Source organism: Stigmatopora nigra, chromosome 2 (genome assembly GCF_051989575.1).
Source record: "Stigmatopora nigra isolate UIUO_SnigA chromosome 2, RoL_Snig_1.1, whole genome shotgun sequence".
NCBI lineage: Eukaryota > Metazoa > Chordata > Actinopteri > Syngnathiformes > Syngnathidae > Stigmatopora > Stigmatopora nigra.
The window spans coordinates 1454403-1467500 of NC_135509.1; the positions used below are offsets into that span (position 1 = coordinate 1454403).

Here is a 13098-nt window from a genome sequence, read left to right on the forward strand (position 1 = left end):
ATCTGTCAATTTTGAATTCGGTGGGTAAGTGGTTACCACTTGTGGCTCGACGTTCTAAGACCAAGGTTCGATTCCGCATAGAGCTCTCAAAATGAAAAAATGTTTTTTTTTTTAATTCGACTTAAAAATGATTCTCAATTCTGGTGAACTTGATGATCATTTTTGGACACCAAGTTGTCTTCTCCTTCCCTAAATCCTGTTTGACTTTTTAAAAGAACCGTATTAATAGCCGACGTGGGGTTCGTTTGAAGCGCTTAATGCGGGCGTCCTCCTCCTCCTCCTCGTCGTCGGAGGTCTGATTGCTTTTTTCATCCCGCGTTTAAACTCCTCTTAACGTCTGCGTGCGGCATTTTGTGGCTTGTCAGCAAGCTTCTATAAATACTCGGAACACACTCCACACGCCACAAATGAAACACAACTGTCTCCGGGGACGCCACGTTATGGATTATTGTCAACGTAGATGCTTTACAGTTGCCGGGGTCGCCATGTAGAGGTAAAATAAGGTACTAAACTTCCCAAAAAGTACATCCGTTTCAGTAGTAGTATCTAAAAATATGGGAAATCGGTCACTCCACTGTAAAATCCACAAACACAGCGACATGTTTTTGCTCGTCTTTAAACAAACAAGTCATTTACAGGTTTATATTATTTGACATTGAGTCTCGGGTTGGCGCTGGACTCGGCCACGCGGATCCCGTATTCAGTGTGAGTAATTGAGATGGATGGCGTAATTCCACCACGGCGCTCCCCGAGGTTGGCAAGGCGGAGCCTCCGACAACCCCGCGCTCGCTTCACGACACTTATGTCATGGCGCGCCTCGATTGTGCGCCCGCATTAGCCTAATTAATCAACAAGCAAATGAGGTCGGGCGACTACGGGACGCGCCGGCTAATTGTTTGTCATGAAAAATACGCAACCTGCTGCGTCCGGGTTTGCTTCGGCGAAGAAATGTGCTAGTTTGCGGAACTCCGGGTTAACCAATTCGCTGGTTTAGCTAAAATATTAATTGACCTGTCCACATTAACATGCTTTTTCTCCCCAATATATTGTTATAATTGTATTACAGACTGTCATTAAAAGTGAATTTGGTACTAAAAAACGTGAGTCTTGTAAAAGAGGAGGTCATCTTATACTTGGGGTCGTCTTATATTCAGGGTTGTCTTATATTTTGGGTCATCTCAAATTATTCTTTCCCCTTCAATACAAAAAAGCAATGGAAGCATGCTTTTGTAGCTACGTTTGTGTTTTACACACACACTACAAAAGTGCATCATTTGGTGGCGCATTGACAAACAAACAGAATACAAAGGCGGCAAGGTGGGGAATTGGAGTGCCGCCGCCGCCGCCGCTCTATTCCAAAATAAACACGGCATAAATCGGAAGCAGAAGAAAGCAGGCTAGCGTTGACCTTCAAAAATCAAACCGGGTTCCCGCCGTGTTTGGCCCGTCTCATCCAAACCTCGGTTCAGGGAGCAAACCGCTAAGAAGAAAAAAAATCAAAGCCGAAAGGATGATATTAGTATTCAGGTCACTGTCTGAGCCATCTGTATCACTCTGGTGGACACTCGCTGCCGAACGGGAGAAGCATCGAGGGGGAAGGAAGCGCCGTGACCAGACAATAGACTCGAGCAAAAAAAGAAAAAAGAAGAAAGACACTTCACCTCCAGAGACTTTGACAAAGAAGGACGAGGCTCCGGCGCCCTTTTCGGGACGGAAGACGTCGATGGGATAATCACGTTACAAAAAAGACACTTGAATAAACGTTCTCATCTTTATTTGTCCGTTAAATGGATTTATTAATGTCAGAGTCAATACATCAAATTCCGATATGTTTAAGCTAATGTTTACATTTAGCGCTAGCTTGAAATATTGGTTTCTCTTGAATAAATGCGCTATAAAAAATGTCACCCAAAAAAGTAAACAATGTACTTTCTTGCCATGAATTTTTGCACGCTATAAAAAATTTCAGATTTTGACCAAAATAAAGCAAACGATGTACTTTTTTTGCCATTGACGACTAAGTATTCCTATTTCTGTTCCATTATGAACTAAGTGTGTCATTTGATTTGATTTTGCGCTTCAGGAAGCATCAAAGGCGCCACCATCGTAGACGCTCTGGACACGCTTCACATCATGGAGATGTTTGAGGAATTTGACGCCGCCACCGAGTGGGTGGAGAAGAACTTGGACTTCAACGTGGTGAGCCGCCGAAGCCGAAACGCTTTATTAGTCGCCACCGGGCCACGTTTAACGCAGACAAATGGGAAGAGAATGTCAATGACATTTCACGGTACAGATAATAACGTTTTGTAATTATGACTGTTGGATTATAATGGCTTTTGGATTCATGTTTATTAATTAGAAGCTTGGCAACAAGCACGGAATCCCTTATTATTCCGCAGACAAATGACAATTGGCTTTCAGAGGGCAATACATTATTGAAGAATCCTCAAAATGTAACAATAAGGGAGCATTTTTGCATATTGTTCAAATACCTCCTGATAATACTTACTGTTTTCCCCATTTAAAAAATAAAGTACATTTTTAATACCCCAAAATAAGTGATTTTATAAGTAAAAAATTAAATCTTGATATCTAGGTCTTGATAATAATAATCCTGCATAATTCCTGTTACAGTTCTCAGTTTGCTATTCAGTCAATTTAATTCAACACTAATCAATAAAATAACTTCTTTGTCTCCGAGTGCTAAAACCTGACAAATGTACTATTTGTTTCAAAAAAGTTCTGTACTTTTTGGCTTAGCCTCGATGGAGAAAATTGCATTGCGTGCTTTTGTTTTGTTTGGCCAGGGATTAATTAACGGCACAATCCAAATTTGCAATCAGCAACTCGGGAAGAAAACATTGAAATTGTTGTTGGCGCCGGTCGGGAAATATTGTCTAATCTGTAGGAGACAGCAATTAAAGCGCTCAACTGTCAGTTAAAAAAATAAAAATGAATACAGTAGGGCTGCATTTTGAAATATGTGGGATTGAGTTGCCATTTTGACTTGAATTCTATTTGCTTTCTTGCCACAGAATGCCGAAGTATCCGTTTTTGAGGTCAACATCCGCTTTGTGGGAGGACTTTTGTCGGCCTACTACTTGTCCGGGAAAGAGGTAAGATTATTTGTTGTGCTAGCTAGCAAGAGAGGGAAATTAAGATTAAAATATTTTTAATTGCACATGCCTTTTTACATTATTTTTATGTATGGATGTACTCACTTACTTACTATTAGTTATTTGCATCATTGATTATTTTCCCCCAAAATAGAGTCTCCAATTTATTCCCCGCCCCTTTCATAGACAGGCCCGCCTCTTAACCAACAGCCCCACCCCTTTCACTGATAGACCCCGCCCTTTAAAGTCACAGATAATACAATAAGAAAGTCCTACAAAATGCTTCATGCTCCTTAAATGCACTTTGTTGTGTTTCCAATGACTTTAAATCGATTTTATCACTGCAGGCCTACGATGACATATCAGAAAATATATAATTTTATCATGATAAAAGCCTTTAAAAGTGTAGAATCCATTTTTCTAAGGCTAAAAACGGCATCTGCAAGGTTTTTGCTTTTTTTCCTTTTAATGATATGCTTCTTTTTCCTAATTAATTAAAACTTTGCGCAAAAAAATCAATAGCTCTGCTGCCCGCCAATCCCGACTGCCGAAGAGCTTTTGAAAACCTCGGGCTACGGTGCGCGCTGATCTAAAAAAAAAAATAGGCTGAATCACCAGAGATTTGACTGCAGCCTTGATTGGCCATGTTGTTCTGCCTTTTAGCTTCATTTCGTGTCTGTGAGGCCTTGCTACATCTTTGCTTTCCTCTCTTGGCGTCTTTTCGACTTTAGACTTGAAGATTTTAAAGCATTCTGTCATACAAAATTATTACAAAAAATGTCTTACCATTTTTAGTGTGTTTTGTGGACGCTTAGCATCACTGGTAAAATTATTTTGGGCTAATTAGAAATGTATGTTGCTTTCCATAGCTTGTAATTGTGTAAATTCCTGTCATGTCATCTAATTAAGCCAAGTCTTATGAGACCAATGGCAAATTTGGAGCAGGGAAATAACAGATAAAAGAGATTTTCCATTACCCGTTGTTAATATCTCTCACTTTGTACAGCTCATAAACGTCGGAAACCCCCTCAACTCATTACATCCAATTTCATTGCCTTCCTGTAGGGAAACATTGGCTGGCGCCGCCCATACGAACAAATCACAAGTCAACGAGCGTGTTTGCTCGCGTCTCCTTCACCCCCCCGTTTGTTCGCTCGCGAGCCCAAAGATGAACAAAAAGACCACGCCAGACGTCTTTTTTGTTTTTTTTCTTGTTACCGCTGCCGCTCGTAAAAACTCTTTGAGGATGCTCGTGAAAATAAATCGTATTGTTTGCTACGAATTTAATAGGCGCACCCACGACGTAAAAATCAGGCTGCTCTCCGAAAAAAGATACTTAAAAGTGTCGAGGTGAGGGAAAAAAATGTAAATTTCGACTTGGAATAACAGCACGTGAGCTATGAATAATGTTAATAATCATTTTGAAGGATTAAAAAGCTTTGATTGGCGTTTAGAAACCGGGACGGAAAACTCTTGACGGGAATGGGCGCAGGTAGTAGCGAAAGGATGGCGCCCGTCGCCAGAGCAAACTGTGACACTCGTTATCCCTCCTCAGTACTTTTTTTTTTAATGAGCCAATCAATACGCAGCACTCAAAAGTCATCGCACGCCGCCCCTCGCTCGTCCGGCGAAGGCGGCTGATTGGTGGCCTTCTCCGCCGATGAAGGTCACTCGGCGGAGTGGTTCAGAATGGCGGTTAGCGCCTGGCTAACGACTCTGACATATTCGCGGGAGGGAGGAGGAAAAAAATTGGCGGAAAAGATTGGAAATGTCGGGAAGGTCATTGTCGTACTTGGAATTGAGACGATGGATTTGGAGTGGGGATTGTGAGAGGCCATTTTGGCTCAATTTTCGTAGACTTGAGGTAACTTAATCTCGATTTTGGGCTGTTTATTTTGATTTTTTAAAATCATTTTTATTCATTTCAAGGCTTTCAGTTGCTCTAATATTTTTAGACATTTTTTAGGAACACCAAAATCCCAATTTTCCAAAATCTGTGACCTCCTTCTGTCCTTTTGTCTACTTTCCCAAAAGTATTGTAAAAAGCATAGCAGTCTTCTGGGACATAAACTCCCATTTTATGAGTTTGTTGTTGTTGTTTTTCCGGCCCGTCAAAGCTCCTCCTTTGCTGATTTCTTCTTCTTCCGCCCGTAAAGTCGCTTTATCACCGGCGCCATCAGGACGTCGGCGCCGCCTGGCTTTCCATCATCCGACTCTCGGCCTATCGTCAAGGTTTTAGGCGATTGCTTCTTATTTGTGCTTTCCGTACGTTGCCGCCGTCGGTCTCGGCGCACTACGGGACTCGTCTTTCTTTCCTTGATGTATTTTGGCGGCTTGTCTTCCGGCGCGCTGAGCAAAACGGCGAATCGTGTCATTGCGGAGAGGCTTTGATTTCATCTTGCGTCGAAATTTACTGTTTTTCCGCCTCCTCTTTTCAATGAGATGCTTTTATTGTCATTACATTACAAGTAGAATGAGATTTTAAACTTCACCAAGTGCACAAATAACAAATAGACATATAAATAATCTTAAAAATAATAACTATAAGTAGTCAACATAATCCAGCATTAGTCAACAACATAAATACAAATAACAACAACAATAAACAGAGACAAATATATATTAATCCATCAATACATAATTAGTCAACAATATAAATAAGTAGGTAAGTGCTCAAATAACAACAAACTAAATTAACAGATAAAAAGCAATATATATATATCATTACAATAAAAATATCAATACATAATAAGTAGTCGACAACATAGATAAATAGTGAAGTGCACATTTGTACTGGAAAACTGGCAGGACACATTTTTAAAGACAATTTGTCCTTAAACTAATTTCAGGCAAGTCCCAAACATTTTTCCAACTTTTAAAGAAATGCATCAGCAACCCGTTTTAGGTCCCTTGGCGTGGGACTGCCCGGAGGCTTTTTTGCGCTCATTTCCGAGCTGTTCGGCTAAACGCTGCGCCCCAAAACACTTTCTTTTGGCGTCCGCCACTTGAAATGTCAAGCGCGCGTGCGTCGTCCACTGGCTTTTAAGCCGGGACGCTTGCCTTTTAAAAGGGCGGCGCTCTCCCGCGGCCTGGCCCGGGGGCTGCAAGCTTTCGCCATCAGGCCATTACGGAACTTTCCTCTGCTCGACTTTGGCGAAAAACGCCACGGTTGACTTTGGACTGCCTTCACAATCGATGTTTGGCTCTTGCAAGATCGGACTTTCTGCGGTAATACCAAATTATTTGCATTTTTACAGGCAGCTTGTGAATTTTCATCATTTTATGGCTCAATTTTATAACCCGCACCAACTGCATTTCTCATTTTTGCTCATTTGTTTGCTAGCTTGTGGGAGTTAGCCAAAACTATATTCACTGGAACTGTGAACAATTCAGGAAAAAAAGACTTTAACATCTACAATACTGTATTTTATTTGATCCATGCAGATTGAAGACCATGCAAATTTGTCTTGTTTGGTCTTGGTGGACGGAGAAGGTCTACTCAAAGTCAAAAGTATTTTACAACATTTCTTATGGCGCAAAATGGAATCAATTGATGGCATTTATGGCCCGAAGGCAATGTTTCAAGTTACATTTGACCATTTTTCCTTTCATAAAAGTAGAGATAAAAAATTCACAACCTGATCATCTTGGAGCCAAATGACCACTCTTGGCGCCCTCCAATGTTTGACGTCACTTCTGGCAAAATACGATATAGTTGCAAAAGTCAAAGCGGCATCCCAGAAAGCTATTTTGGCTATGAATCATTTATGACACACAAGCAAAAAATATGGCATTTTTGCAGGAATGGAGAGATTTCCAAAAATCACCTTCGGCAACCTCGTGAGGACCAGGATGACCGAATCATTTGAGAATACAAATGTTTCCGAAGACAAGTAGGGTTCCGCTTGGCTAACTGGGCGTACTTCCACCACCGTAGCTTTTAATTCCGACGCTCTTTGAGCTTGACTTGTTCTCGCCGCCTTGAAGGAAGCTAATAAAGCCGCCGAGAGAGAGGAAAAGAACTGGCGCGGCGTACAAACCAACAGCAGGCTTCTCCTGGGTGCAAAGCTGTCTTGCTGTCTTGCACCCGAGCGCTTTCTGCGTCCACCAAAAGTTACAATTGATGCTGCCTGCAGGAGACGTTGAAAGTAAAATGAAGGAAAATGGAAACAAATTGTCGGAAAAGGGAAAAAATGCGATTCCTAACTACACTCAGGTGGAGGAAAACAAAATGGGAAGGAATCAGCAACAGGCAGTGGAAAACTGAAGTATAGGCAAAAGACCTGATGATTCCTGATGTGAAACAAATGGATGGAAAAGGGAAAAAATGCAACTCACAACTATACTCAGTCGGGTGGAGAAGAATGGTAACCAAGTAGCAACAGGCCGTGGAAAACTGAAGGATCACCAAAATTTCTGTGTTGAAGAAAGGCTAAACAAATGGATGGAAATGGGAAAAAAAATGCAATTTCAAACTTTACTCTGCCAGGTGGAAAAGTCTTCAGGAATCAGCAAGAAATAGTGGAAAACTGAAGTATCGGCAAAAGACAACCAATTCCTGACGTGAAACCAATGGATGGAAAAGGGAAAAAATGTGACCCTGTCATGTGTAGAAAAATTGTAACAAAGTAGCACCAGGTTGTGGAAAACTGAAGGATCACCAAATTTCTCAGTTGAAAAGAGACTGAACAAATGGATGGAAAAGGGAAAAAATTCTATTCCCAACTATACTCTGTCAGGTGAACAAAATGGTCATGAATCAGCAACAAACTGGAAAACTGAAGGAACCACCAAGAGACCCCCTTTTTGAGATGGAAAAAGCGCTAAACAAATGGATGGAAAAGGGAAAAAAATGCGATTCCCAACTATACTAAGGTGGAAAAATGGTAAATAATCAGCAAGACTCAAGGCTGTGGATAACAGAAGAAATAGCAAAATATCCCCAATTCCTGAAGTGAAACAAATGGATGGAAAAGGGAAAAAACCCATTCCACTTTACTCCTGTGGTCCGTTTGGAATTATTAATACACAGTTGTACGCTCGGCATCTACCCCGGGCAAACTTCATTATTTGTCGTTAATAGCGTCATATTTTTTGGCTGAAATTGGATTGCGGCACAGTAGTTGGGAAACGCTGATCTACGTAGACGGGTTTGAAAGAAGAGGAGGCGGTCGTAAACGGGACGGAAGCTTCTTTACGACCTTCCATTTTCCATCCCTTCTGATTAGAAGGTCATCTGGAAGTGCATCCAAACAATAAAAGGGAAAGTTAAAGCCACGCTTGTGTTTCAGCTCAGCAAATGTGGAACGATAGAGCGACCGACCGACCGACGTTTTCAAAGCCTGACGGATAATAAATGTGGACTGGGAAAAAGAGAAAAAAGGGGCGTCCTACTTTTTCATTCCTCTGGAAGTCGGTCGGAGGCGGCGAGCAAAGTTTTGCCCTCCGGCGTGTCTTTGGAGGACGCTCTTTGAAGGTCGGCGAGTCGTGAATTTGCATCTTTTCAATTCTTAACAAATACATATTTGTACTACCATCTTACAATTCAACACAGTTTTAACCATTCAAACCCATTTAAAAATGTATCTTCAACTTGTTACACTTTGAGCCATTGAAAAAATTCAAGTCTTTTAGGTTTTTAATATGCACTAATATTTTTTTGAATCATTTTTAGGTTGAAAATTTGATACCGATTTTTGCAGGTTTTGAAATCTGAACAAATTCTTTTACATGTTTGTCTAAACGTCTCACCATGTTCTTAATTTTCTTTTTAGGTGCGTATAATACGGCTCACAATCTCGCCATGCTGAATAATTCATTTGCTTATTAAAGCGGCTTTGGCACGCGGCGGCGTGAAGGCCGCCTCGGTCGGACGCGGGGCGTTGGAATGTTTCTCCCGTCAGTCCCGGCGAGTGTTTTTATTCCACCCCGCCGTGTGCTCGCCGCGTTATTAAAGGCATTAATCAGCGGGCTCTGACACCTCGTTACGCACTCGCACACTTGCTGAGGGGTAATTTGGCATCCGCCGTGCCACCGAGTAGCCAAGAAGCTTGAACAAGTTGATGTCAGGGAGGCATCGTAAAAAGACGGGTTTTGACTTGGACTCAAACTTGGTCAGAACGCAGTATTGTGTTCTCTGAAAAACAAGTCTTCAAATGAGTGGTCTTGCATGAGGAAAAGTTTGTTTTTAATATTTTATGTTTTCAGGGAATTTAGGATTCGAACCAGGATACCCTTATGTTAAGTATGGAAATAATATCTGTAGTTATTTTTGTCTTTTTAAGTAAAATCAGCACCAATTTAAAAAAACAACAACTCAATCTTCAATGCAAACCTGCATGGATTAATATTATAATTTTCCCAGCACAATTGAGTCCATCAAAATGCCAATTTATAACTCTAAAATAAGTATTCATCAACAAAATAGTCATAAACACTGCAAAACTAATTTGTATTTCTTATTACTTTGAACTTAACAGTGTGAAATGTGTTTAGAATAAGAAAATAAATTGATGGAATCACTCTGGTAAGGCTCACTGGTTGTTTTTTTTACAACGAAAAAGTACAAGTTTATTGTTAGTTTACTGCAAATAATGACTCTTGTGTTTCTCTGGTTGGCAGGTTTACCGCAGAAAAGCAGTGGAACTGGGTGAAAAACTGCTGCCTGCATTTAAAACCCCCACCGGAATCCCGTGGGCTCTACTCAACCTCAAAAGGTAAGACCACCATGCTAAAAACACTTTCCATAGCAAGCTAACTACACCAAGCTAACAGCCGATTAATTGCAATGTACGAACGTCTCAATCTAACGAAAAAAACGCCAAACCCACAGATGTTAGCTTGCCAATTTTATCCCTTCAGTGGCCTCCATTCATTTTGCTTCACTTCTGTGAACAATAAATCGCTAAAAGAACAATCATCCTCCTTTCTGTTCCCGTTTTTTTTTTAACCAATACCCACGGGCCCACAACGAGTACACGGCGACACTCGGCGGTTTGTCAGGCGCTAATTAAAATCGCAGTCGTCATGGGAATAAATGTGCCGTTACAAATAGAGTTCTGTTTACATCAAGGTGGTCCAATTCACTCTACATTACTATTAGCACTAAAAATGCGATTAAAAATCCATTTATTTTCCTCTTCGTTGTGTATTATTATTATAATTTTTAAGCGTCAGCTCAAATTCATTCTTGGTGCAAAAAACAGCCCTTATTTTGAAGTATTTATCTACAGAATGCAATATTTTCTTCACTATCTCGCAGCTAAGTGGTTAGCATCCTTGCCCAAAAGCCGACACATGCTGACTAACGTGAAGCTAACTCGGCCATTGAACTTTTAATCCCAAAAGTTAACATTTTAAAGCCTTTTTTAAAGCCAGCGTGACTTTCCGACTGAGAGTTTTTGACTCTTTACCGTCTCCAAACGTTACGGCGAAACGACCTTTAGGTGTCACTCCGTGTGGAAAGAAAGGAAAAAGCCCCAAAGAAAACGTCAAAGGAAAACCGGCTAACTGCAACAGGGAGATAACAAGCTGGTTTAGTCGCCTAACTTTGCTCCGGTAGAGGTGGAAATATATTTTATCTGCTCTTTGTAAAAAAGAAAAGTATTTCCTTAAGCACTTTGACACACTTCAAATGTTTTGACAGTTGCTTCTTAATTAGCTTCCTCTTAAACGCCTCTCGCATTGTTCTTTTCTTTTTTTGTGTGTCTTTGATTTGCGCAGCGGGATTGGTCGCAACTGGCCGTGGGCGTCGGGAGGCAGCAGCATTTTGGCCGAGTACGGAACGCTGCATTTGGAGTTTATGCACCTCAGCAAGCTGTCGGGAAACCCGGAATTTGCTCAAAAGGTACCAACGCCGACGGCTAAATACGTTTCAAAATGTAATGTCGATTCACGGTAGGGTTAATCGCTCATTTTCACGGTTGTCAAAAAGTGTCAGGCCAAGTACGATCATCTGAATGAATGCCTTAAAAATATATATAAAATAAAGCACAAATGGACATTAGACAAAGCTCCTATTTTCACGACTATAAGGCGCACTGGATTATAAGACTCACTCTCAATGAATGAAACATTTTCATGTTTTCCATATACAAGGCGCACTGGATTATAAGGCGCCCTGTCTAAATTTAAGACTTTTAAATGTGCCTTATAGTCGTAAAAATACGGTAATTTCCACAACACGAACTCCAATTAACCAGTACAAAACACAGATGCAACAAACTTTAAAAATCACATTAAATCACCTACTAAAATTTGTTAAGACGAAATATCTATTAAAATTCCAGACCAATAAACAAAAGGGCTCTGTTTAAAAAACCCTTCAACCGTCCTCCATTGTTTTTATTTCATCTATCTATTAAAAAATACCATGTCATAATTTCTCATTGCTATTTTTTTCGTTGTTTTTAGGTGATGAACATCCGTAAAGTCCTAAACCGCTTGGATAAACCTCAAGGACTGTACCCCAACTACTTGAACCCAAACAGCGGCCAATGGGGTCAACGTAAGTGTTGTTATATTTTTTTAATCCCACCTTCAAATGCCAACTTTAACTATCATCCACAACTAAACAGAAACTTTATTTAAATGCTTATTTGGCTCTCAAAAATTCATAATGTAATTACCATGAAAACGCACGGCCTGCATCATTTATGACCTCAGGGTGTCTGGACCAAAAATTAATTTCCAAAAAGCCACCACTGGATCTTTATCATCTGCTGAGGAGCAGCTGTCTTTAAGAAAATGTTTTCCATCTTTAGTTTATCAAATGACTTCCCATCATGCTCTATTTACAGCATATGTCACTCCATTAGCATCCAAAACATCCTCTTTCAAAATGGCTTCTATACCGGAGAAGAGCTAACCATGATAATAAGATTAACTATGAAGTAGAGAAAAAGAAAAATCAAGTCGTGGATATAATCTATATGTAAAATACGTACGTGATATCCACGCCATAACATTAATACTTCAAATTGTAATTAGAACCAATCGTGTCGTCTGTCCTTTGACGATAAGGTGTTGCTATTTCCAATTGTAATATATGGAATACAATTTGCAGGCCAATTAGGGCCATCTACTGACTAACATGTACATCGCAGGAAGTTTTTCATTACATTTATGCGTGTAAAATAGTTTAATATTCTTTTTTTGTGATATGTAGTTTTTACAAAATTAGATTTTTCATTTTAAATCACAAAAAAAAGGCTTTTTGGCTAGATAGCAAAAATAACATAGACATACATCCAGTATTGACCTTTAATAAATTCTCCTTATTGACTCATCTTCATTATCAACATGTCACCTGTCGTCACTCGAAACGCACACCCGCGTTGACGTTTTGACATACCGCGAACCGCCTTGGCGTCTAAGAAAGACGGCGAAAGTTAATCCTCGTCTTGCTCTTCCAGATCACGTGTCTGTGGGCGGCCTGGGCGACAGCTTTTACGAGTACCTGCTAAAAGCTTGGCTCATGTCCGACAAGACGGACGAAGAGGCCAAGAAGATGTATTACGACGCACTACAGGTAAACCACGCACCCGGTTGAGCATTTGTCATTTTCAGGAGTGTATTTTCCGACTTTTTTGGAGGTCCTGGAAGGCCGCCAACCAATTTTTGTGTCTCGTTTCGCACGTCTTTGTTTGGCTCTGGGTAATTGTCAGTTATTTTTATTGGAGAGGTGCGAAGGCGGTGTCGTCTCGGTCGCCGCGCTGACGTGTTATTAGAGTCGGAGCAGATGGCGGCGTGCTCGCGTAGCGTAGCGCCGATGAATACCAAACACACACTTTTGCACGACAACAACAATCGGATTAATCTGACGGAGGATCACACACACACGCAAATACACACGAATGAATGAGAGTGCGATGTCAACGTAGCATCTTGAACGCAACATTAATCTTGAGGAGATACTTTACCCGTAATCCCTCTTGATCTACCGGATTAAAAGTGATTTATTTATCGAGAGGGAGATGGG

The 13098-nt window shown here is 40.7% G+C and overlaps 1 protein-coding gene across 1 annotated transcript in view; it reads left to right on the forward strand.

The window, feature by feature from the left end:
* Positions 1-13098, forward strand: part of man1a1 (mannosidase, alpha, class 1A, member 1) — a 31466-nt gene that overhangs the window by 14488 nt on the left and 3880 nt on the right. The window contains exons 3-8 of the mRNA XM_077744247.1: positions 2084-2199; positions 3039-3119; positions 9741-9835; positions 10842-10965; positions 11532-11625; positions 12533-12648. Coding sequence (XP_077600373.1) covers positions 2084-2199; positions 3039-3119; positions 9741-9835; positions 10842-10965; positions 11532-11625; positions 12533-12648 — 626 coding nt within the window. The remainder of the gene's footprint in view (positions 1-2083; positions 2200-3038; positions 3120-9740; positions 9836-10841; positions 10966-11531; positions 11626-12532; positions 12649-13098) is intronic.